At 36.6% G+C, this 25,545-nt stretch overlaps 3 protein-coding genes across 9 annotated transcripts in view; 2 read left to right on the top strand and 1 right to left on the bottom strand.

Annotated features, from left to right (window-relative positions):
* LOC123878306 (zinc finger protein 569-like) overlaps nucleotides 1-24,450 on the bottom strand; it is a 30,026-nt gene extending 5,576 nt beyond the window's left edge. Inside the window, exons 1-12 of one of the 3 annotated variants that reach the window (XM_045925460.1) lie at nucleotides 24,234-24,450; nucleotides 23,239-23,454; nucleotides 22,956-23,072; nucleotides 20,697-20,798; nucleotides 20,074-20,166; nucleotides 16,298-16,373; nucleotides 15,202-15,376; nucleotides 14,209-14,301; nucleotides 13,295-13,429; nucleotides 11,384-11,556; nucleotides 10,185-10,234; nucleotides 8,776-9,786 (exon numbers count right to left, since the gene is read on the bottom strand). In XM_045925460.1, coding sequence (XP_045781416.1) covers nucleotides 8,776-9,786; nucleotides 10,185-10,234; nucleotides 11,384-11,556; nucleotides 13,295-13,429; nucleotides 14,209-14,301; nucleotides 15,202-15,376; nucleotides 16,298-16,373; nucleotides 20,074-20,166; nucleotides 20,697-20,798; nucleotides 22,956-23,072; nucleotides 23,239-23,454; nucleotides 24,234-24,279 — 2,287 coding nt within the window. In that variant the 5' untranslated portion in view covers nucleotides 24,280-24,450. Of the gene's footprint in view, nucleotides 1-1,188; nucleotides 1,688-2,817; nucleotides 2,953-4,491; nucleotides 4,585-6,752; nucleotides 6,940-8,775; nucleotides 9,787-10,184; nucleotides 10,235-11,383; nucleotides 11,557-13,294; nucleotides 13,430-14,208; nucleotides 14,302-15,201; nucleotides 15,377-16,297; nucleotides 16,374-20,073; nucleotides 20,167-20,696; nucleotides 20,799-21,437; nucleotides 22,916-22,955; nucleotides 23,073-23,238; nucleotides 23,455-24,233 lie in introns of those variants that run through there. The other 2 variants (XM_045925461.1, XM_045925459.1) reach the window with 2 other exon arrangements.
* LOC123878311 (zinc finger protein 345-like) overlaps nucleotides 1-25,545 on the top strand; it is a 349,298-nt gene that overhangs the window by 229,935 nt on the left and 93,818 nt on the right. The gene's annotated exons all lie outside the window — the stretch shown is intronic.
* LOC123878323 (zinc finger protein 2 homolog) overlaps nucleotides 24,937-25,545 on the top strand; it is a 364,832-nt gene continuing 364,223 nt past the window's right edge. For all 5 annotated transcript variants that reach the window (XM_045925496.1, XM_045925498.1, XM_045925495.1 and 2 more), the window contains exon 1: nucleotides 24,937-25,263. In XM_045925496.1, the coding sequence (XP_045781452.1) occupies nucleotides 25,190-25,263 (74 nt within the window). In that variant the 5' untranslated portion in view covers nucleotides 24,937-25,189. The remainder of the gene's footprint in view (nucleotides 25,264-25,545) is intronic.

Here is a 25,545-nt window from a genome sequence, read left to right on the forward strand (position 1 = left end):
CTGTCTGTCCGTCGTGTCTGTCAACAAACCTATAGGGTACTTCCCGTTGACCTAGAATCATGAAATTTGGCAGGCAGGTAGGTCTTATAGCACAAGTACAGGAATAAATCTTAAAACCGCGAAACTCGCACTTGGCCGATTTTTGCAACATAGTGGCCATGCATTAAACCTGCATTAGTCAATAGCTGCCATCATATCTCTGAAATGTGACACTTTGTAAGATTTTGTCTCATACAATACTTGTTTGTATGAGACAAAATTTGTGTGACCGCTATTTTGAAACAAGTGTAAATTAAAAATTTATAACACCCCCGACAAGTGAAGGTTACAGTAACTAGAAAAGAGCTGAAAACTTTCAAACGGCTGAACCGATTTTCTTGGATTATAGCTAAGAACACTCTCGATCAAGCCACCTTTCAAACAAAAAAACTAAATTAAAATCGGTTTATTAGTTTAGGAGCTGCGATGCCACAGACACATACACACGTCATACTTATAACACCCCTCTTTTTGGGTAGGGGGTTAAAAATAGAAAATGGCGGACATGTAGGTAGACCAGGCTGTTATGGTTAAACACTGAAATGGGCATATACTAGTACGCTGGAAGAGGTGTGCCATACAAAATGAGTTATTCTTTGTGCCGATTTGAATAGAATGTATACAATGTACTGCGAATTAATATTTTCAAGTGGCAAATGGTCTTTGTGTTGATAGATGTCTCATGACAAACATTTAGTTCTGAGTACGCTCACATGACGATCACTGCAGCACAGTTATCACCAAAATGGCCAAAATCAAGTTGCTTCAATAACAGGTTGACAATCGCAGGTCCAGCATACTTGTATTAATAAAGGTCGGTGTGGTTAAGGCCTCATTCGTACCAGGGCTTTTTAACGTCCGTTAAAAAAGCGTTCAAATAGAACAAATGCATTCCCAAGTATCTGTTCACACGTCGACGCTTTTTTATCGCGCTCTGTTGTATTGTCAGCGCAACGCCGGGTTTTAGCGCAACGTTTGTTAACGCTCGTGCGAATGAGGCCTTACTGATGAATAATTTTGACAGATTTCCATTAATAAAACGGTGAAAACGTCAAATTCATTCAAGAAGAAAAATTATTCTAAAACAATTATAAGAAAATAAAATACTAATAATAAATTAATAGGACATTAAAAGAAACAGTAACTTACCCAGATTATGAGTGTTTTCTGTACAAGTCGGAGTTTTATCTAACAGCTCTTCGAGAATCGGTTTTGGCTCCAAAATGAAAGTACTAGCACTATCAGATATATAACCATCATTTGGTACATAGAAATTTGTATTATCAATGCAATCATCATATTCATTTAGTCTTTCCGATTTGATGTCTAAGTGGTCTTCATAATAGTTATGCTCGGTTTTAACTATGGTGTTACCAAAAGCTGTTTTTAAATCTGTCTGTATGTCTACATCATCTTTATTCTTTATAATCATGTGCAGACTGTGGTCTCCATCAACCAACACATACCCGTGTCTCTCTTCCTGTTTCAATGCAAGTGTATCAACGGTTGCGCCTAGTTCTGTCAGTATGTCCGTGTCAGAACAGTCTATATATAAATCGCAGTGGCCAGGCTCAAAGACTGTCTTGACAATATCAGACCTTAGGTGGTATTTGTTACGATCAACTAATTTTATATGATCTATTGTTACCTGTAAAGAGAAATGTTATTATATTTTTGAACTGAAACTAGTACATAGTAGTTTTTGATTTCTCGTGTAAAAACTCCAAAAAAAAAAAAAACCTGAGTCTGGAACCCTCGGTGCGCGAGTCTAACTCTCACTTGGCCGGTTTTTTAGGTTTCCGTACCCCCAAAGGAAAAACGGAACCCTTATAGGATCACTTTGTTGTCTGTCTGTCTGTCTGTCCGTCAAGAAACCAATAGGGTACTTCCCGTTGACCTAGAATCATGAAATTTGGTAGGTAGATAGGTCTTATTGCACAAGTACAGGAATAAATCTGAAAACCGCGAATTTTTGGTTACATCATTTAAAAAAAAAAGTGTTTTAATTTTCAAAATAAGATAACTATAGCAAGTTGGGTATCGTATGAAAGGGATTTACCTGTACATCCTAAAACAGGTTTTTATTTATTTTTATGTATAATAGTTTTTGATTTATCGTGCAAAAAATTGGAAAAAATACCCGAGTCCGGAACCCTCGGTGCGCGAGGCAACTCGCACTTGGCCGGTTTTTTTTATTTGAAGGAGTCCAATGCATGATGTCTTAACGAGTAGCCAGCTACAGTAGGGTTGTCACTGATATTAAATTAATATTACATTACCATCTCAACCAATCACCGGCCCACTACTGAGAACAGCTCTCTCAGAATGAGTTGGGTTTAGTCCATAGTCCACCATGCTGGCAGAGTGTAGAACTTTATTAAGAAAATCACACTTCACACTATCACACTAATATAATAAAGGCGAAAGTTTGTATGTGTGTGTGTGTGTGTGTGTGTGTGTGTGTATGTTTGTTACTCCTTCACGCAAAAACTACTGGACGGATTTGGCTGAAATTTAGAATGGAGACAGATAATATCCTGGATTAGCACATAGGCTACTTTTTATCCCGGAAAATCAAGGAGTTCCCACGGGATTTCAAAAGACCTAAATCCACGCGGGCGAAGTCGCGGGCATCGGCTAGTATTACAATAAAACTTAAAGCTAGCCTTATCTAATTACTTCACAAATCATGCCCGCGTGGAATGGTGCCAAGAATACTGGCTGCATTTCCGCGTTGGACAGCCAGGCTGATACGTTGCCGGATAGAATAATACTTACATATTCATATTTTCGAACCAAGTATTCCAAAATTGAACGCGCTCTCAAGCTCTTGTATCTAAAATTAGTGAAGTTCATCAATCTATGGATGCATTCAGAGCACAGAAACTTTGCTTTACACTCATTTTCAGCAATCTGAAAATTGCATGTACTATAGAAGGTGTTTCCAGAACGCTAACAAAAAAAAATTGGTTGTCTGTAAAGTCGGTTTACTGACGATAGTTGAACGTGACAAAAAAGGCCGATTGTGCTTCTTTGTCGCTCGTTCCGCGCTCTCGCTTGCACTTCAAGCCTTACATGGAACGCCTCAGAGCGAGGTAACGCCGCATGAGTCATGTTTTTTTCGTGCGTGCAGCCGGCTCTATCGAATTATAAGACGCTGTCACGTCAAAAACGAAGACAGGTGATAATACTGATCATTACTGATAAGACAATAATATTAAAATACGCGATTATATATTCTCGAAAGATCTTGTATTTTTAGGGGTCTGGTACCTCAAAAGGAAAAACGGAACCCTAATAGGATCACTTTGTTGTGTCTGTCTGTCTGTCGTGTCTGTCAAGAAACCTATAGGGTACTTCCCGTTGACCTAGCATCATGAAATTTGGCAGGTCGATAGGTCTTCAGCACAAGTAAAGGAATAAATCTGAAAACTGCGAATTTGTGGTAACATCATAACAAAAATTAAAATGTGTTTAAATTTTCAAAGTAAGATAACTATACCAAGTGGGGTATCCTATGAAAGGGCTTTACTTGTACATTCTAAAACAGATTTTTATTTACTTTTATGTATAATCGTTTTTGATTTATCGTGCAAAATGTTGGAAAAAATACCCAAGTACGGAACCCTCAGTGCGCGAGTCTGACTCACACTTGTTTCACACATTTTTTTTCTTCATGGAACTTAGGGCTGCAGCAATTGTTTTCCATGTCTCCCTATCTTTGGCTGCAGACATGTTTCCACAAGAGTCCCACTTTTTTTTTCATTGCATTGCAGCCAGTATCTCCACTCAAATCAGGATAGTGGCTGCAATGTAAATTTTTTTTAAGAGGGCTCTCTCCGTCACTCGTTTCATACAATCGTAGTTCCAATTTCATTTGAATATTAAGCAACCAAAGTCCATGAAATTTTGCAGACATATTCTAGAAACTAATATCTATGTCTGTGGTTTTCCAGATTTCTGTTAAAATATTCGGTTTCAAAGTTACGCGGTCTTTAAAATTTACATACAAATCTTTGAGCCCCTGTAATTTTAAAACTACATATTTTTAGAAAAATCTAAAACACCACAGACACAGATATTAGTTTCTAGAATATGTCTGCAAAATTTCATGGACTTTGGTTGCTTAATATTCAAATGAAATTGGAACTACGATTGTATGAAACGAGTGGAAACGAGTGACGGAGAGAGCCCTGTTAAATTAAATTATAAGTGGTTACATTACGCTGATACATCATATAATGGGAAGACACTGCCCCCTGAAACACAGTTTTGACTTCATCAGGAGGCAGGGCCTCACACTAAAGTTTGTAAACTGTTTTGTAATGATAATAAAGATTTATTTATTCACTTATTTATTTAATTTATAGTGTGAGGAATCCCTCACACTAAAAATTAAGTGGGTTAAAGTAAACAAAAAAAAATGTAACTTTTGAAATTCGGTCAACTTACAGAATGTCCAGTTAGGTTTTCATACGCCTTCCTCAGTTTGTATTTACTCATTACATGTAACCTGCTCTCTGTGTCTAGACATATTATGCAGACCTGAAAGAGAAAAACTCTTTGCACAAATCATTTTTTTTTTAAATTTAGATACAAGTTAGCCCTTGACTGCAATCTCACCTGGTGGTAAGTGATGATGCAGTCTAAGATGGAAGCGGGCTAACCTGGAAGGGGTATGGCAGTTTTATTAAACCCATACCTCTTTGGTTTCTACACGGCATCAGAACGCTATATCGCTTGGCGGCACGGCTTTGCCGGTAGGGTGGTAACTAGCTACCGCCAAAGCCTCTCATTAGACTAGACCAGAGATTTAGAAATTATAAAATTCCAAACCCCTGCCGGGAATCGAACCCGGGACCTCCCACTAATAAGACCACAGTGTTTACCACTGCGCCACCAGGTAGGTCGTCAAACAATAGGTATTGGCCATAGAAAAATCGTAAGTCTATGGTATTAGCGAAAAATCGTAAGTCTATGGTATTAGCGAAAAATCGTAAGTCTATGGTATTGGCTAATGTTGCTACAATAGGAAGGAACATGAATTTTACATTTAAAGACTAAATTTTAGACATCATGATCAACCCATTGCCGGCCCACTACTGTACATGGGTCTCCTCTCAGAGTGAGAAGGGTTAAGGCCATAGTCTGCCACGCTGGCCCAATGCGGATTGGCAGACTTCACACACCTTTGAGTACATGGAGAACTCTCAGTCATCCAGGTTTCCTCACAATGTTTGCCTTCACCGTTAAAGCAAGTGATATTTAATTGTTTAAAACGCACATAACTGAAAAGTTAAAGGTGCATGCCAGGTATCGAACTCCCAACCTCTGATTAGGAGTCGGACATTCTAACCATTAGGCTCTCACAGCTTTTTCAAATTTTAGTGCACACTACAAATTTAAACAATAGATTCGCAACTGGCAGCCAAAGTCACAAGGTTTGACAGCTCTAATTTAAATTTACAACTGTCAAACTGTGTCTGTCCCTTTCATATTACATTAGTAAGAAGAGGATGCGAATACTCTAAAATTTAGCTGTGCTCAGAATTAGTATTTTAGAAGTAAAATTTAATATACATATCTTATCTATTTTAAAATTAACTAATTACACTATTATTACATGTAAAATATACATATTATACTTAGTTATTATTATTCATACTTAGTGTTCTACTGAGTTCTTACATTAACTATTATAGTGTAATTAGTTAATTACATTATAAATTAGAGATGTTACAGTTGTTCCAGCCATACTAATATTGTAAATGTCTGTCTGTCTATCTGCTACATTTTCAGGGCCCAACCGCTGAACCGATTTTAATGATATTTGGTACATCCCGGGGAAGGACATAGGCTACTTTTTATCCCGGAAAATCAAAGAGTTCCTACAGGATTTAAAAAAACCGAAATCCACCTGGGCTGAAGTCGCGGGACATCCCCTAGTTCTGAATAAAGATAAATTTATTTTGGCTCAACAACAAATATATCATAAACACCACAAACTATATTGACTTGAATTGGTTATAATAACAAACTCAATAGCTCAACAGTTATAGGAGTGGACTGAAAACTGAAAAGTTGGCGGTTCAATCCCCACCCGTTGCACTATTGTCGTACCCACTCCTAGCAAAAGCTTTACGCTTAGTTGGAGGGGAAAGGGGAATGTTAGTCTTGATTAAAATGGCTTATATTCTTTAAAAAAAAAAAACCTTACTGTTTACTTGTTTCCCAAACAAGTAAAAAGTGTGTCTCGGAAAACGGAGCTTCCAGCTCAGCGAATACAACACATACTATAGAAAATATGTATGTGTAAGTTTTTAATAACAGACGGAAACGTTTAAGTGCGGAAACCAGCCCAGAGAGAAGATTATTATGATTTTATGATATGTGATGTATAGAAGTATTGATAATACTAACTGCCTCGTTCCTCTAAGGGCTAGCTTGTTTTCCCTCAAGTTTAATAGCATCTGGGAAGGCCCTGCGACTAATCTTTTCCGGGTTTTTCTTTTGGTTCATTGTGAGAATGATATTTTAGATAATATTTTCCTAAATATATTCTCACTGAAACAGACTCTTTGCGCTTAGCTAATTTGAAATTCGACCGCCGTGTACGAAATTCGATCAACAGGACTTTAATAGCGTTCTTGTGCTATAAATTGGCCAATAACTTATTTTTCTAGTAGTAACTGGACCTAAAATTGATAGATTACCTGCACCACTGAAGGAATAGTAGACATTTTTCGGTTCCTTTGATTTTTTAACACTCAAAACTTCACCATACTGCACACTCTCATTCCAAAGGGCGATGTGACGCTAGTTTTATGCACATTCAGGTAATTTAAAATGCCTGAATTTGCTGATCTAAATAAATTCTGTAAAGTTCAACAAAAACCATAAATAAACAAACAGAAACACACAGACTAGACCACAGACTATGAATCCTTTTTATTTTCTTTAACTGGTTTTACGGCTCTGGGTTCTATTTCTTTTGGCCCAACACGGACTTAGTTTTTTTTAATTAACCGGTTGTACGGCTCTGGGTTCTAGCCTTTTTGAACCTGGTAGTTCTTTTTTTAAATTACAGTGTCATGAATATAATTTAATGCTGCAGTATATTTCTGGCTAGTCGCACTATATCCATTCCATTCATACCAATTCAATTCAAATGGTATGTAAGCGAGCGTCAACCAATCAGAGGCGATTGCGATCGTTACATAGCGGCATCATTCCACCATAGTCATCATTCATAACATAAGGGTCTAACCGCGAAATTCAAATTTATTTATTTATTTATTTAAACATCTTTATTGCACAAAATTACAAAGAAAATAATAAATGATACAGATAAAAATACAAAGGGCGACCTTATCACTAAAGTGATCTCTCCCAGGTAACCCGTATGTTCGAACCTAAAGGATAAGACGAGGAGTCATCATGTATATATACAATTATTACGTATACATAGACATACACTCTAATAGGTACATACTATACAATAAATATATAAATAAATAAATAAATATATATATATAAAACATTAAATCTGTATAATATAATTAAATAAATAATACATAGTTAAATAAATAGCATAGTGTACATAATATACTATGACAGAAACTAAAGATTTATAGTGATAGATAGTGTTTCTTGACACGATTTTTAAAGATTGCCAGTGATTTGGAGCGTCTTATTTCGACCGGAAGTGAATTTAATTTGGTTTTTCGCAATTTGTAAATTAGTAAAACAAAGTAGGCTTATAGCATTCTAATTCTGCCAATGGCAGTATCATCTTCACAGCATTACATAAAAATCTTTCCTTGAAAATGCTCAGTTTAAGAGATTAGTTGAAATAATGAATTGAGTTACTTACAAATTAGTCGATACTATAACTAATTTTTACGGGACCCTTTCAATTAAAGACTTTTATATAAACCTATGAGGTTGATACTGCTATTGGCGCAATTAAAATGCCATAAGCCTACTTTGTCGTATTAGTTTACAGATTTTTGTATTTCGCGGGCGGACCCGTGTCATGCACCTTAAATTACTCTTTGTTAGCCATTATAGAGTAGGATGCCAAGCATGGCTGATGATGGATGAAATCATAAGAACCTGAACCATCAATAAAACCTTTACCTACCTAAAAAAAAAATGATTTTTCAAATCTTACCAATTTTTTCAAATGATGGTTTAGTATGGGGAAAAAGGGTAGTTACTTCAGTCATTTTTATTGAAAATTAATAAGTCCATTGTTTAATAATACTTTAATTTATTAAGTAAGAACACAACAGCTAATAATACTTACAACAATCTCGTTCACTCTCACAGTAATTTGGCATATAAAATCGTTTTCGTAGAACTCCTCCAAGCCGAGATGAACGCGACAATAGTACATTACAGTCCGGCTGAAATAAAGCCAAAGCCAAGGACCTCTGAAGCGACTTTGAAAGGACGAGGCGCTGGCCGAGTCCTTTTAAACAAAACGAGGTCGGTAATTGCTATTGTATACTGCTTTACTCCTATTAGCATTTAAAAAAAAAAACTTATATACAAAGGTAAAATACAACCTGAAACACGCTAATTTGAACCTGGTGATATTGTGAGACCATCTAGGGTTACAATAAGATCAAAATGTGTTGATTGTGAATTAACTTAGGATTGTAAAATATTGTAATCTGTTTTGATTGCATTATATATATTTTTTTTTTAAATAAGCTAGACTCGGTACTTAGCCAGTGTGAGTCCTCATGTGATTCACCAAACTACCACTTTGTGAACATTTATAATCACACAATTTACACACAAAAGGCTTTTCGCCAGTGTGAGTCCTCATATGCTTCACAAAGTTACTGCTTTCTGCACATTTGTATTTACACAACTCACAACCGAAAGGCTTTTCACCAGTATGAGTCCTCATGTGATTTACTAAATTACATTTTTTTAGACATTTATAATCGCACATTTTACACACAAAAGATTTTTCGCCAGTGTGAGTCCTCATATGTCTCACTAAGTCACTGCTTGCTTTACATTTGTATTTACATAACTCACAACCGAAAGGCTTTTCACCGGTATGAGTCCTCATGTGCTTTACTAAATTGCCTTTTTTTAGACATTTATAATTGCACAATTTACAAACAAAAGGCTTTTCGCCAGTGTGAGTCCTCATATGTCTCACTAAGCCACTGCTTTCTTTACATTTGTATTTACATAACTCACAACCGAAAGTCTTTTCACCAGTATGAGACCTCATGTGCTTTACTAAATTGCCTTTTTTTAGACATTTATAATCGCACAATTTACAAACAAAAGGCTTTTCGCCAGTGTGAGTCCTCATGTGACTCACTAATTTACTTTCGTCTGTACACTTATATTTACATAAATTACATGAGAAAGTGTTTGTGTAGGTATGCACCCTAATGTGGGTAGCTAAGGAACTTTTCCGTTGAAATATCTTTTGGCAAACGTCACAGATATACTGTATGGGGTCAGTATAGTTTCCTATTGTATTGAATATATCCTGGGAATAGTGTTTGTTGGCAAAAGGATCATTTCGCCTTGTTGTTTGAAAATTGATATCATCACTTATCAATGATTTCTTTGGTTTTAGTACAGAGTCCTGGGATTTTCTTGAATATTCAACGATGTTTGTATCATTTTCGAAAGACGGCATATCCAACTCGTCGCCTGCATCAATTTCATGTTCTTCGTCTCCGATAGTGGTCATGAGTACAGAAGGACCGACTGAAACAACAATAGTCCATTTAACCCATACTTCCATCACACTAATATTATAAAGGCGAAAGTGTGTCTGTCTGTCTGCTACGTTTTCACGGCCCAACCGCTGAACCGATTTTAATGTTTGATACAGACTTGGAATACTTTCCGGGGAAGTACATAGGCTACTATTTATCCCGGATAATCAAAGAGTTCCTAAGGGATTTAAAAAACCGAAATCCACGCGGGCGAAGCCGCGGGCACTCTCTAGTTTTGTATATGTGTAGTGTGTACACTGTACATAGAAGACAAAACATCTGTGACGGACAGACAAAAAGTTAAGTTATATTTTTTTCAAGTCCAGGAAACTTAAGATATCTGTCCCATCATATGAGCTAAAAGGAGTGTAAAGTTAGTTGTCTTACCCAAAGCTTGATTCCGGTCTCCGAACAACTCAGGCTTGCGAATAATGTACCTGAAAGGATATGCCTAATGTTACATTTATGTTACACACGTGTAAAGCAGCAAATTAAAGAGCCAAGCCGTGGGCGAGGGTTTCGAATAGCACCGAGTTCCAATGTGCATCGTATCGTACAACAGTTTTCAACATTTTGTCAGTAAGTTTTTATAATTGGGCACGAATCCAGTCTTTTAGGTTCGAATCCTGCCAGTTTTGCAATTTTTGATATGTACTTATTTAAAATTATTACGAGATTTGTCAGTAAATACAAATGTGCTGCAATCAAACGGAATTGCCAACGACTTGTAGCGTAGGCTTCTAGTCTCGCCTAACTAGTCAGTACTATACTCTATCTACGGAGAGAAGTTAAGAGGGCTCTCTCCGTCACTCGTTTCATACAATCGTAGTTCCAATATCATTTGAATATTAAGCAACCAAAGTCCATGAAATTTTGCAGACATATTCTAGAAACTAATATCTATGTCTGTGGTTTTCCAGATTTCTGTTAAAATATTCGGTTTCAAAGTTACGCGGTCTTAAAAATTTTCATACAAATCTTTGAGCCCCTGTAATTTTAAAACTACATATTTTTAGAAAAATCTAAAACACCACAGACACAGATATTAGTTTCTAGAATATGTCTGCAAAATTTCATGGACTTTGGTTGCTTAATATTCAAATGAAATTGGAACTACGATTGTATGAAACGAGGGACGGAGAGAGCCCTCTTAATATAGCACTCTCTTTGTTATGTAATCCCATAAAACCGGCGGGTTCCCTACTCGGGTATTCTTCCGACATTTTGCACGATAAATGAAAAACTATTAAGCTTAAAAATAAATAAAAATCTGTTTTAGAATGTGCAAGTAAAGCTCTTTAATATGATACCCCACTTGGTATAGTTATCTTAGTTAGAATTTTAACACACATTTTAATATTTTTTAGTGATGTAACCACAAATTCGCGGTTTTCGGATTATTTCCTTTACTTATGCTATAAGACCTACCTACCTACCAAATTTCATGATTCTAGGTCAACGGGAAGTAACCTATAGGTTTTCTTGACAGACAAGAAAGTGATCCTATAAGGGTTCCATTTTTCCTTTTGTGGTACTGAACCATAAAAAAATACACTTTGCATGAGCTTGTCACATATGGTACGTACGCGGGAGGATCCTGTGTTTCGGTTGCTGGTTCGGTCGCGTCTTGCTCTGTCCGTCCGTCCGCGTCTAAGTGACCAATGAACACATCGCAGTAGTGGGGCTCCGACACCGCCGAGACGATGTCAGACTGTAGTTGGTGTTTGGCGTGGATCAGTTTCACATGTTGTATTGTTATCTGAAAAAATATGTTTTAGAAAAACAAAAAGCGTTGGGTTAAGGTTCATTCCAGATCTTCCAGGCACTGCACTATACTTATACCTGCTACCTACACCAGTTTCCCATAATGCTAAGCTGCCTCTTATAACTCCATGAAGTCTACAGTAAAGATAAAAAATAAATAAATCGTATTCCTTGCTGAAGACATTGTCGACCCTACTCATGTTTATATTTGTATAATATATATATATATATATATATATATATATATATATATATATATTATATATACAATAAATGATAATATATATATATAATATCTTTTCTACCCTAGTTACTAATAATTCTTTTTTCTTTTTTGGTTGCTTTTTATATCTGTGATTAAATCTAATATGCAGATGCACTGTTTCGTTGTCAGGTCGTGACACCAGGCTCTGCCTGAAAATCAGCGCTGCAGTAGTCAAATACTGCAGCATCTTGCTGAGGCAGAGCCCTTTTAGCTCACAGACACAGCAATAGGATAATGGTGTTTTCTAGTTTTGAGTTTGATTTATATTCGAGTTTGATTTTATCTTTGTTGTTATTCTTGTTTTTTTTTTTTTTTTGTTTTTGTGTGTGATTCTGTATATGAGAGCTGAATAAACCTTTATTTATTTATTTATTTATTTAAAAAAGTTTATGGCTTAAAGGCCGATTCACACCAATTGCGTATACGTGACACGGGCGTAGTGACGCTCGTAAATCCCTAACACACCGGATTACGCATACGTCCACGCTTTACGCAAGCGGTGTCCCATGTTTCATACAGTTCCATACATTACAACGCAATGGTACGCGCTACGTCTACGCTTACGCAGCCTGTGTGAACGAGTTATTAGGCTTTGAGCACATAAAGGTGGCGACTGACTTGAAATGTCATCATAGCGTAACATTCGCAACAAGCGTATATGTTACGACGTCTGCTAAACAGGTCAGACGGACTGACTAGACGAGTACTCACATTGTAACGTGCTACACTACGCTCAAATGAAACAGGTGGCACTCTTACATCCTATCTATAATAATAAATAAAATTGGAGTGTCTGTCTGTAATTTCGAAATAACTACCTCATATTGAGCTCACATGGACATTTGATTTGAACGATACCATAACTGAATCACACGTTTTTAAAATTTTTGTCTGTCTATCTGTTTAAACAAGTTTCGGAACGGCTGAACCTATTTTGACGGGACTTTCACAGACAAGTAGAGGATTAACCAATGAGTAACATAGGCTACTTTTTTAACCGACTTAAAAAAATGGAGGAGTATTATGTTTTTCTACCTATGCACTCATGTCTCAGAGATTTCTGAACTGATTTGCGTAATTTTTTTTTAATCGATAGAGGAACTTTGCGACATTGTTCCATAAAAAAATTGGATTCCAACTCCTCAATCCTGATGCTGCAGGGGATCTGACCAATTCACACGGACGAAGCTACGGTCATTATCTAGTACTAGCTGATGCCCGCGACTTCGTTCGCGTGGATGTGGGTTTTTTAAAATTCCCGTGGGAACTCTTTGATTTTCCGGGATAAAAAGTAGCCTATGTGCTAATCCAGGGTATAATCTATCTCCATTCTAAATTTCAGCCCAATCCGTCCAGTAGTTTTTGCGTGAAGGAGTAACAAACATACACACACACACACACACACATACAAACTTTCGCCTTTATAATATTAGTGGGATAATAATAAAATGCATCAAACATTCCTCACCACTTCATGTTTGTCAAGTAGATCCATCATCAGGGAGCGCGCTCTCAAGCTCTCGTCTCTGAATGTTCTAAAGTTCATCAGTTTCTGGGCACATTGCACACAAAGCGTTTGTTTGAGCTTGCCTCGAACACACAACTGCAACAAACACAACAAAATTTATATACAGTTACATCTTGGAGCGGCTGAGCACTGGTGTACTGCTCGAGCAGTTGACACAGCTCTTAGACTGCACACTGACTTATCCATACTTCCATACTATCCATATTATATACTATAATATTAAAAATGAGAAAGTGTGTCTGTTTATCTATCTGTCTGTCTGTCATCTTTTCACGGCCCAACAGTTTAACCAATTCCAACAAAATAAGGTACAGGATTAGCTTATATCCCGCTACTTTTTATCCAGGAAAATCAAAGAGCTCCCGCAGGATTCTCAAAGGCTGTTTTTTTTAAGAATATTAGCCATTTTAAATGACTAATATTCCCCTTGCCTCTCCAACTAAGCGTCAGGCTTGTGCTAGGAGTAGGTACGACAATAGTGCAACGGGCGGGGTTTGAACCGTCGACCTTTCGGTTTTCAGTCCACTCCTTTACCGGTTGAGCTATTGAGGCTTTATTATATATTTAACCGATTTATATGAAACAAGAGGATGCCCAGTAAAATCGGCTCAGCGGTTGGGCTGTGAAAACGTAGCAGACAGGCAGACAGACAGACACACTTTCGCATTAATAATATCATATTAAGAATGGATATTAGTATGGATTTGGTACATAGGTAGCTTGCGTTCCAGAAACTGCATAGAGAACTTTCATCCCGGAAAATCAAAGAGTTCCCACGGGATTATTAAAAACCTAAATCCACGCGGACGAAGTCGCGGGCATCATTTAGTGAATGATATAAATATACAACTTACAGGGTGTCCCACTAAATGTTCATACGCTTCTTCCAAGTTGTATTTACTCATCAGTAACAGCTTGCTGCGAGTGTCCAGGCATATCATGCAGACCTGTGCAAAGCAAAATCCTGTTTTTATAAAAAGTTCACAATATATTGCAAATAAAACATCTGACTGACGCTAGAGATCAACAAACAGCGTAAGTAGGCCACTCGGAGTCAATGCCGCGTCGTAGGTCGGGCATAGACTCGAATTTTGCACGCTATACCGATATTATAGGTTTGAGAAAATACTAAATCGCTAAAACTAAAAAATAAGGCAATTTATTTACTACTAGCTGATCCCCGCGACTTCGTTCGCGTGGATGTAGGTTTTCTAAAATTCCCGTGGGAACTCTTTGATTTTCCGGGATAAAAATTAGCCTATGTGCTAATCCATGGTATAATCTATCTCCATTCTAAATTTCAGCCTAATCCGTCCAGTAGTTTTTGCGTGAAGGAGTAACAAACATACACACACACACACACACAGATACAAACTTTCTCCTTTATAATATTAGTGTGAAGGTTATAAGGTTACTAGCCGATGCCCGCGGCTTCGCCCGCGTGGATTTAGGTTTTTCGAAATCCCGTGGAAAGTCTTTGATTTTCCGGGATAAAAAGTAGCCTATGTGCTAATCCAGGATATTTTCTATCTCCATTCCAAATTTCAGCCAAATCTGCCTGGTAGTTTTTGCGTGAAGGAGTAACAAACATACACACACACACACACACACACACACACACACACACACACACACACACACACACACACACACACACACACACACACACACACACACACACACACATACAAACTTTCGGCTTTATAATATTAGTGTGATTGGCATTGGATTGTGTTTAGGAATAATAACGCTAAGTTTTGCTAGAGTTCTGTTTACACACTGTATATACAAATAAGGGAATGTATCCAAGCTTGAAATGAAAGCTGTAAGCGTTATGAAGGAGTTACCAGCACTGGTGAAGGAACAGCATCAGTACGAATCTGCCTTGACCCACTTTCTGTTTCATACATGTCATCGTCAAGAAAATGCTGCGAGCAGACCACAGCAGGCTCTGGCAGGAGAGTGTCTTCTATGCAGAGGGCTCTGAGCCAAGCAGCACGGAGCTGCGCTTCACTGGGGAACCTGGAAATTACCTGTACTTTAGTATTGACCCACTGTAACATATGATGTGATCTTCTTCTTCTCTCTGGGCTGGTTTCCGCACTTAAACGTTTCCATCTGTTGTGCGTGTGGTGCCCCTCCCCGCCGAAGTCTTCACTCCAGCCATCCAAGCTCGCTCCAGAAGCCAAGTAGACCGCCCAGGTTGCCGAGGAGTATGATGTGATATAGATACTTGTATAACCGTTGCTATGGATACTATCTTTTCCTATATCCAATCAAATTTCTTTAAGGTTACTTGGGTTTTAACTCCTTGGAGGTCAGATGGACTATGTGCCGAATTTTGCGAGGAGATGTCGACGCTCCAGACCTTCATGACCAACGGTGTCATATACGAGTACCTATATTAAATAATAATCTTCGTCCACGAAAGAATAAAATTTTCGTGGTACCAGTTCATCGTACTGTTGCTCGATCCATGGCACCGATACCGCGTTCATTGGCTTCCTTCAACGCGCTCTCGGATAATTATAATCAATGGGATCCACTCAATGACGGGTGGACATCGTTGGTTCAGGAGTTACTGAGGCCCAGGTTACCCAAGCATCTAGGTCAAGGGTCGGCATGTAATTTTAAGTGGGGTCCGAAAACTGTTGAATTTTTATCGAGGTCCAGAAAAAAAAACTGTGCTTATTCGTTATTTTGCAACGAGACAAGGCGAGACATAATCAGCAGATGCGAAAGCTATAATCCTACCAAAGTGCATATTAAGAATAATGATTAATAACACAAAAACGTATTTATTCATAGACCAGTATAATATTTAAAATATCCCGGGGTCCAAGATTCAACCCTCAGAGGTCCTATCCGGTTAGCCTGTTGCTCACCGCTGATCTAGGTTATAGCCTACGTACTTGTATGACAACGATTTAATGAAATACTCACTCGTAAAATGAAATCTCCTTAGATTTGGACACGACTTCCGCAGTGGTTTTGCAGAAGGGCACACAGCACCGCATTTCTGGGATTGGCAAAATTGAAATTATTCTTAGATGGCTAAATAATCCTGTCCTGTGTTGAGCTGGAGCGCTATATTGTCGTCTGCGTGTACCGACCCCCCTCAGGTGACTTTGTTCTGTTTGAGGACGTTATGGAAGAGGCCTTGAGGCGGATATGTAGGTCATCAAAAAAGATATTAGTTTGTGGAGACTTCAATATTGATATTTTGCTTCACACTTCTTTTACTGACAGATTACTCAATTTATTTAAAAGCTTTAATTTACAGAAAATTTTCAATGAACCAACACGGATAACTGCAAATTCAGCCACTTGTATAGATAACATTTTCTGTGACTGTAAGATTGTCGCAAAATCGATCATGACGAATCTAAGATCCGATCACTGTGGACAAATGATATCTGTTCCCAGTGATAATCAAGACATAACAAAGTTAATAAAGTATAGGCCAGTAACCACTAAAAAGGTAAAGCAGTTCAAACTAAAGGTTTTAACTGCTTTACCTAAACTTGACTTTACTCAGGGTGGTCCGGATGAACACTATAATGCTTTTTTTGATCTCATAAACTCTCAATTTAATTCTACCTTTAAAATTGTAGAAAAAAAACTGTTTAAAAATCTTAAATTTAGTGACTGGGCTACTGTTGGCATCTATAAAAGTAGAAATAAGTTGTTCGACTTGTATGCAGAAAAACAATATAACTACACTCCCACATTTGTTGAATATGTAAAAAATTATTCAAAATTATTCAAAAAGGTTTGCATACAAGCAAAGTCACTCTGCATAAAGCAAAAAATTATTAATTCTGATAATAAAATTAAAGCAGCTTGGGATATCATCACGGATGAAACTGGGAAACAAAAAGTGCATAACAATAAATTGGAGCTAAAAATTAATAACCGTATTATTGACTCCAATATTGAAATTGCAAATACATTTGAGAATTTTTTCCAGAACATTCCAGTCATCACTACTAGTTCCCTTAGCTCTTCACCAACAGAAGCCTATGATCTTCTCAGGGCCAATGTCACTGAATGCGGTGTGTTGTTTAGGTTTGAATACGTTACTCCATATGACATTGTTAAAGTGTTCAAATCTTTACAAAGCAAAAAAACCGGAGATCTGTGGGGAATATCAGTAAAAATAATTAACAATATTATTGATATTATTGCGCCATATCTAGCCTTAATTTTTAATGAGTCTGTGGATACAGGCGCTTTTCCAGATCTCATGAAATGTAGTAAATTGATACCTCTTTTTAAATCGGGTAGCAAAAGTGACCCAAACAATTACAGGCCAATTTCAATTTTGCCAACACTGAGCAAGATATTTGAGAAAATCATGCTCAACCAACTGCTTCAGCATTTCAATTTAAATAAGCTACTCCATTCTGAACAGTATGGCTTCACTAAAGGTCGATCAACAACCGACGCGGCCGCAATGCTGTTAAAGCATATATTCAATGCGTGGGAGGGGTCACAGAATGCCATTGGTATTTTCTGTGATTTATCCAAGGCATTTGATTGCGTTGAGCACGAGACTCTTTTAGTTAAATTGAGCCACTATGGAATCAAAGACACTGCGCTTGGTCTCATTGCGTCCTATCTTAGTGATCGTATTCAAACAGTATGTGTGAATGATGTGAAGTCATCCGGATCAGCCTCACTAATGGGTGTTCCTCAAGGCTCTATTCTAGGTCCTTTCATGTTCTTAGTATACATAAACGATTTACCATATGTAGTCCAAAATATTTGCGATATCGTACTATTTGCTGACGATACGTCTTTGATTTTTAAAGTCGATAGAAATAAGGACAATTTTGACGATATAAATGGTGCCATATCTCAGGTAACTCACTGGTTTACTGTAAATAATCTACTTTTAAATGCAAAAAAAACTAAGTGTATTGAATTCGCACTGCCCAATACCAAGAACACAAGTAACATTAATTTAATGATAAATAATGATATTTTGAAAATAGAAGAGACTACTACATTTTTGGGGATAACCTTAGATGCGAAGCTGCAATGGGGCACCCATATATCAACTCTTGCTGGCAAACTAAGCTCTGCTGCTTACGCGGTTAGAAAGATTCGACAATTAACTGACGTGGAGACCGCAAAGTTAGTATATTTTGCTTATTTTCATAGTATTATGTCTTATGGAATCTTAATATGGGGTAGAGCGGCAGATATTGGGAGAATTTTTGTATTACAAAAAAGGGCAATACGCGCAATTTATAACTTAAAACCACGCGATTCACTTCGAGAAAAATTTAAGGAAATAGGTATCCTTACCGTAGCCTCTCAATTTATTTACAACAACATAATTTTTGTAAGACAAAATATTCTTAGTTACAAGAAGGTTGGCGATCTGCACAACAGGCTGACTAGACACCGTAACAGGCTTGCGACTCCTACGCTCCGTCTCAGGAAGGTCCAAAAGTCATTTGTGGGAATGGGTATAATCTTCTATAACAAAATTCCTCAGTCAATTTTGGACTTGCCTTTACACAGGTTCAAAAAATCTATTAAAAATATGCTCTTGAGAAAAGCATATTATACTATCGAAGATTATGTAAATGATAAAAAAGCGTGGATTTGAACTTCGATTCGCTCCAGCAATGCGCAGGACTTCAATTGCTTTTATACATGGCATAATATTGTATATCAAATCTTTGAAAAGAGCAACCGCCGAGTTTCTTGCTGGTTCTTCTCGGTAGGAAAGGCATTCCGAACCAGTGGTAGATGCTTTTGACGATTCGAAAGAACTTGTAAAAGTCTAATTGAATAAAAACATTTTGAATTTTGAATTTTGAATTCATTTGATAACAAAGTAATTTGTTTGGTTACAGTGTATTTTGTAATTATTAAACAATTTCTAAGACATATTTGTTAAAAAGAAAGAAATTGTACCTCCTCTTTTAACACAATATCTTTTTGTTGGTATTTATTTTGAGAAAATTCATGAAAAATTAAATTATTTTCCTCTCCTCATTATCAGGTTTGTAACAAAATCCATACTAATATTATAAATGCGAAAGTGTGTCTGACTGACTATCTGTCTGTCTGTCTGCTACCTTTTTACGGCCCAACAGTGTAACCAATTCTGACGAAATTTGGTACAGGGTTAGCTTATATCACGGGGACGGACATAGGCTACTTTTTATCCCGGCTAATCAAACAGGACCCACGGAATCTATAAAAATATAAATCCACGCGGACGAAGTCGCAGGCATTCTCTAGTATATTATATGGATGTCACATTTATCATGTGGAGACCAATAATTAAATTAATTTGTCTTGCACAGACTTCAGTGATGATGAAAATATTAAATTAATGTAAATGTTCATAATAATTCAATGGTCATTATCAGACACCATGTTTACAATAAATGTTTGTATGTTGTGAAAACTGGCCAAGTGCGAGTCAGACTCGTGCACCAAGGGTTCCATACTCAAGTATTTTTCCAACATTTTGCACGACAAATCAAAAACAAGCATAAAAATCTGTTTTACAATGTACAAGTAAAGCCCTTTCATATGATACCCCACTTGGTATAGTTATCTTACTTTGAAAATTGAAACAAATTTTAATTTTTTTTTGGTGATGTAAGGGTTCCGTTTTTTCTTTTGAGGTACAGAACCCTAAAAAAAATTGTTTACACTTAGGAACCACTTAGTCAGACATTGTTTTAACCTACCATCAATTTCCAAAGTAGTTGATGCCTCAGGAGACCCTTCCATGTCATATATTATATCATAATAATCGTGATCACTTGTGTTGTAATCTTTGACTGAAAGATAGATAATATAATCAATCAATTATTTTGCAGAATTATAAAATTTCACTAATATTAATAGCCATGATTAAAGCTGTGTGAGCAAAAAATCATAGCCATGATAGCCTAGTGGTTACTTCGGCGGGGAGGGGCAATACACGCACAACAGACGGAAACGTTTAAGTGCGGAAACCAGCCCAGAGAGAAGAAAAAGAAGAAGCCTAGTGGTTAGAATGTCAATTACTAATCGAAGGTCAGGGGTTCGATCCAGGACAATCACAAATAACTTTTCAGTTCTGTGTATTTTAAGTAATTAAATATTCCTTTAACGGTGAGGGAAAGTATCCTGAGGAAACCTGCATGCCTGAGAGTTCTCCATGTGCTCAAATGTGTGTGAAATCTGCCAATCTGCATTGGGCCAGTGTGGCAGACTATGGCCTAAACCCATACTCAGTAGTGGGCCGGCAATGGCATGATGATGATGAGCAAAAAAGAAGAAAAAGTTACTAAACACAGGACAGATAATTTTGTACCAACTCACTCACCATTAATTATTGTACTTTGAGTGGAAACTTCTGAATGTTGAACTTCCGTTGGACTAAAGGTTGGTTGTAAAGCATAGTTGTGATCGCCAACATCATGTTCAGCTGAAGAAGAATTTTACACAGTTTATACATATGCTATGTATGAATACTTGTATTTATAAAGTCCTAAAGTATTTAGAGCCTCGATAGCCCAATGGTTGAAGAGCGGATTGAATTCTGAAAGGTCGGCGGTTCAAACCCCAACTATTATTATTATATATCATTATTAGTCAGTCAGGAGTATTAGTCATAATTAAGCATTGCTAATACAAAAAAAAAGTTAAACAGCACTAAAACTACTACCCACAAACTGCCAATAGATAGCGATAGATATAGTAAATTGTTTTTCTGTCACTTGGTGTATTTTAACATTGTACTATATTTATATTTATGAATTCTGAATTTTCTCCTCTTTCATTACAATTATTGTATTATATTGTATAATGTCGCCTATTAATTCTAGTATCGACTATTCTCACAAATTAGTCAATACTAGAATTAATTTCTTAAACTGGACCCTTTCAAGTAAACACTTTTATATAAACCTGTGAGGATGATACTGCCATTGTCGCAATTAAAATACCATAAGCCTACGTTGTCGTATTAGTTTACATTAGTTTACAAATTGCGAAAAACCAAATTAAGTTTGAATTTCGCGGGCAGGCCCGTCGCTTCCACTACTTGAAATTTTATTAAACTTACGTAATGAGCTCAAAGGAATCCCATAAAGTATTTCCTTTTCAGTAAACAGGCATGGATAACCGTGTGCAAGCCGGTTACCCATACCGTCGAACTGACGTCTATCGAAATGCTTCTGGCATACGTATTTGTTCACCAACTGACCCTTCGACAAGCCACTGAGCTCTATATTCACAGGAATCAGTTTGGATAACCACAATTCCCGTAATTTATCGTTCTTCGGCAAACTAAAAAGGCGATGAGTCCTGTTGTTAGCATCGCAGCCAACAACACAACACTTGCGCAATTGCGGCATGTTGTAGCGTTCTGAGTTCATCAGAGTAACAGTCACTGGTAGCAAGGAGGCAGGTGGATTATTCAGGATCTCGACTCAAGGCAAAAACCGAGAAAAAAACTAAATAAATAATAATCGACACACATCAACTTTCAGTTTATTTACAAACATACAAAGCTCTCCGGATTCGTGGTCTGTGCTCTTGACCACAGATCACTATAGTCTGTGACCAAAGAGTATGTAATCACTACGATACTCTGTGTCCTGTAAAAACATAATTTTTTTGAACTGGATTTACAGCTCTGGATTCTAACTAGAAGATTGAGAACTTTGTAAGCGCATCTATCTGGAATTTTGGCATCCACATTCCACCATTTTGGTTTACCCTTTATGCCTTTGTTTATCTATTTTTTGTGTTTTCTGCACCACAGACCACAGAGTACATTGGTTGCCACAGACCAGGAAGTTTTTGGCATTTTCCTCAACAACTCCTGAACAACGGCGTTGACTCTCCATATCTAATTTCCAAAATATCCCTAAAGTGTCCACAGATTAACTCTAAGCATCCGAAATTGTTTTACATAACACCAAGCAAGACAAAACATGCTACTAACACATTTATTAGAAGTTGCAACCATATAAATCAGCAGTTAGGGACATTATGTCCAAAATTGACTAGCTTCACTAGTCAGTTTTGTTTTGTTTTAATTTTATGTAACTAACCTATTGTTATAAGGTTTCTGTACCTGCCTTCTTATACCCCGCTATTTGGTTTGTTTAATGTGTGTGAACTTTTCGTTGGAGACTGTTGTGGTGTATATGCTTTATGTTTGTGTTTCCTATTGTTTAGTTTTAATATTGTGTGTCTCTATTAAAAATAAAAAAATATAAAAAAAAATAATTTTTGGCAGGTTTTTAGTGGTGTTCAAACTTGTTCAAATCATACAACAATCAAGTTTTGCCAAGCCTGCGTCAACTGTCAAGACATTTTTTTAACTGGCTTTACAGCTCTGGATTCTAGCCAGAAGATGGACAACTTTGTGCACCAATCTGGCATCTGTTGGCATCCATCTTTCCTATACATATTTACAAAGTACTCTATCCATCCATCCACATTCCAGTTCCACAATTTTGGAAACCCTTTACTTTTGTGTTTTTGGGTTTTTCGCGTAAATTACATTGAGTAGGATTATATAGGTATCTCGTGCAACAAATAAAATTGTATGTTACATGAATATGATACTTACAGTTAGAAGATGATGGTTTGCTCTGATTTATGTCTTCAGCTATGTCTGACTGACTTAAGATTTCAACATTGATGTTGCCAACTTCTTGTAGGGGCTCCCTATGTTTAATTAAGAATCCTGTAACAAAGTATGATAATAGTCAACATATTGGCTACTACCAAAAATCATAATGTTATTTAATTTTTTTAAACACATTATGTGACACAATAGAAATCACAAATGTCGTATGTTAGAAACAAAGTTTATTAGAAGGAACAGTAAATAATTACAAAAATATACTAACCTGGTAGATTCAGGGTTGGTGTTGCATTGGCACATAGTCTATTGCTAGCAGTATGAAATTGGTCTTGAAAATGATGATGACATATTCTTCCATATTTATGAATGGTCTTGTTTTCCAGAGCTAATATATCTCCACCAATCGCATAGAGCCAAGTACGAAATCGGTCCGGGTCTTTTTCAGGATTAGGAAAACGATGTAATATTGTTCCATCCAATCCTATAACAAACAATGAACATTCCACTTTTCATTATTTTATACCAATATATAAAAAACATAACTTACACCAGTGCCCTATTTATCAAACATTACGAGTCTACAAGCTTACAAGTTACATCTAACGCATTATCTGTCGGTAAAATAGTATGGTACAATAACTTGTTATATAAGTAAATGTTTAAAAGTAAAACTTTTTTCAAATAGTTTGATTTCATATATAAATAACCTATTTTATTAGTTTTATGAATTGTGGTTAGAAATTTCCATCGATCCATTAACCATCTTTTCTGCAGATTTATAATTTAGCAAATATAGTTAGATGGCCTATAATAATTGACTACCCATGTTACGTACATGGTACTGTTTTATATGAGATATTTTGGAGAAAAAGAACATAGCATTGAATCATTCCTGCCATTCATTGATTTTGTTATTTGCACGAAGTTATTGTTGAGAAATAAGAAAATAAACACAACTCTAATGTTATAAATCGTTTTATGTTAACGACATAGATTTAGAGTCAACAGAAGCTCTTCAATTTTTTGTAACAAGTTATAAACAGGGCACTGGTGTCAGGCTTCACATTTTAAGGGTATAAATTGTATGCATTTCTTATAATATTTCTAGAATATTTGTTTTGACTTCAGTCCCTAGTCTCTGCCATATAAGTATATATAATTATAGGTATAGAACACATTAACATTCACTTCATATGTAATCGTATTACACTTAAATAAAATAACATGAAATTGTAATAGTTGTGAAAAATATTTACTTACGTGTGTTGCTGCAGTTCGGTACACAGCATTTTCTATCAAGTGGCATCGTCGAAAGTAACCAAATTGAAATGAGAATCAGAGTCCAAAGAAGATAGCGTGGGTCAACAATAGAAAACGGTCCGTCAGTGTCCAGGTAAAGCTTAGTCGCATAAAATTATTAAACATAAACGCAGTAAAGTTACACTAGCTTCTCCAAATATATTATTTTTATTTGAGTATCCTGATACTATTAATCTGTGGTTATTTGTCTGTGTTCTCCAATAGGACCAACCATGGACCAACAGACGAATAACGAATGAGTGACAAGACGTGATTTGACAACGACCACTAGAAATTCAAATTTTAGGTAATTATTAAAAAAAAAACAACCTTTGTTTACTGAAAAATTTAATTATTTTGAAATTTAATAATTTTAACAGACAAAATTGTCTATTTTCAATGCTTTTAATGGATATCATTCTGTCTTTTGTTAATTACGCAGCTGCGTGAAATGAAACATGTAACGACTCGAGAAAAGGGATGCCAGCATAAAAAAATCTTCGGTATTGCTACTACAAATATTATTAGTGCCCCCTATCGGTTGATGTATGAACTATATCAGTTCATACTTCCCATAGGTTTTGTTCGAAGTGGAAGCACGAAAGCACCGTGTAACATTTACTCTTTGGCACCGTGGTATGTAGAACAAAGAGTATGTAAACACTACGGCGATGGCCGAATGCCGATGGCGTCTACTCTTCACAGATTACATTATATTGTATATATGGCGTCGTAAAACAACGAATTTTTCTTCGTAATTTCAGAAACCAATAATTATTGTAGTGGTTATATCAGCAAAATGTTTGCTCGGAACACTTTTTGTTAAGATCTCGTTGATAATAATCTACGATATGCAAAGTGCAAGGTGCCTCTCAATTAAAAACTTTTGATTTTAGTGAATACAAAAAACATTGGCAATGCAGTGTTGTGTCCCATTCTGCCTAACCACTCCCGAGACCGTTTCCGAATCCGCACGGATTACATTCCACAAGTGAGTCTAATATGCTACATTAGTGCCCACTAGAGGATGCCCGCGACTTCGCGTGGATTTAGCTTTTAAAGATCCCGTGGGAACTGTTTGATTTTCCGGGATAAAAAGCCTATGTCAATTACAGGGATGTAAGCTACCTCGGTACCAAATTTCATACAAATCGGTTAATCAGATGGGTCTTTGGAATCCGGTGGGAACTCATTGATTTTCCGGGATAAAAAGTAGCCTATGTCCGTCCCCGGGATATAAGCTGACCCTGTTCCAAATTTCGTCAGAGTCGGT

Source organism: Maniola jurtina, chromosome 26 (assembly GCF_905333055.1).
Source record: "Maniola jurtina chromosome 26, ilManJurt1.1, whole genome shotgun sequence".
Lineage (NCBI taxonomy): Eukaryota > Metazoa > Arthropoda > Insecta > Lepidoptera > Nymphalidae > Maniola > Maniola jurtina.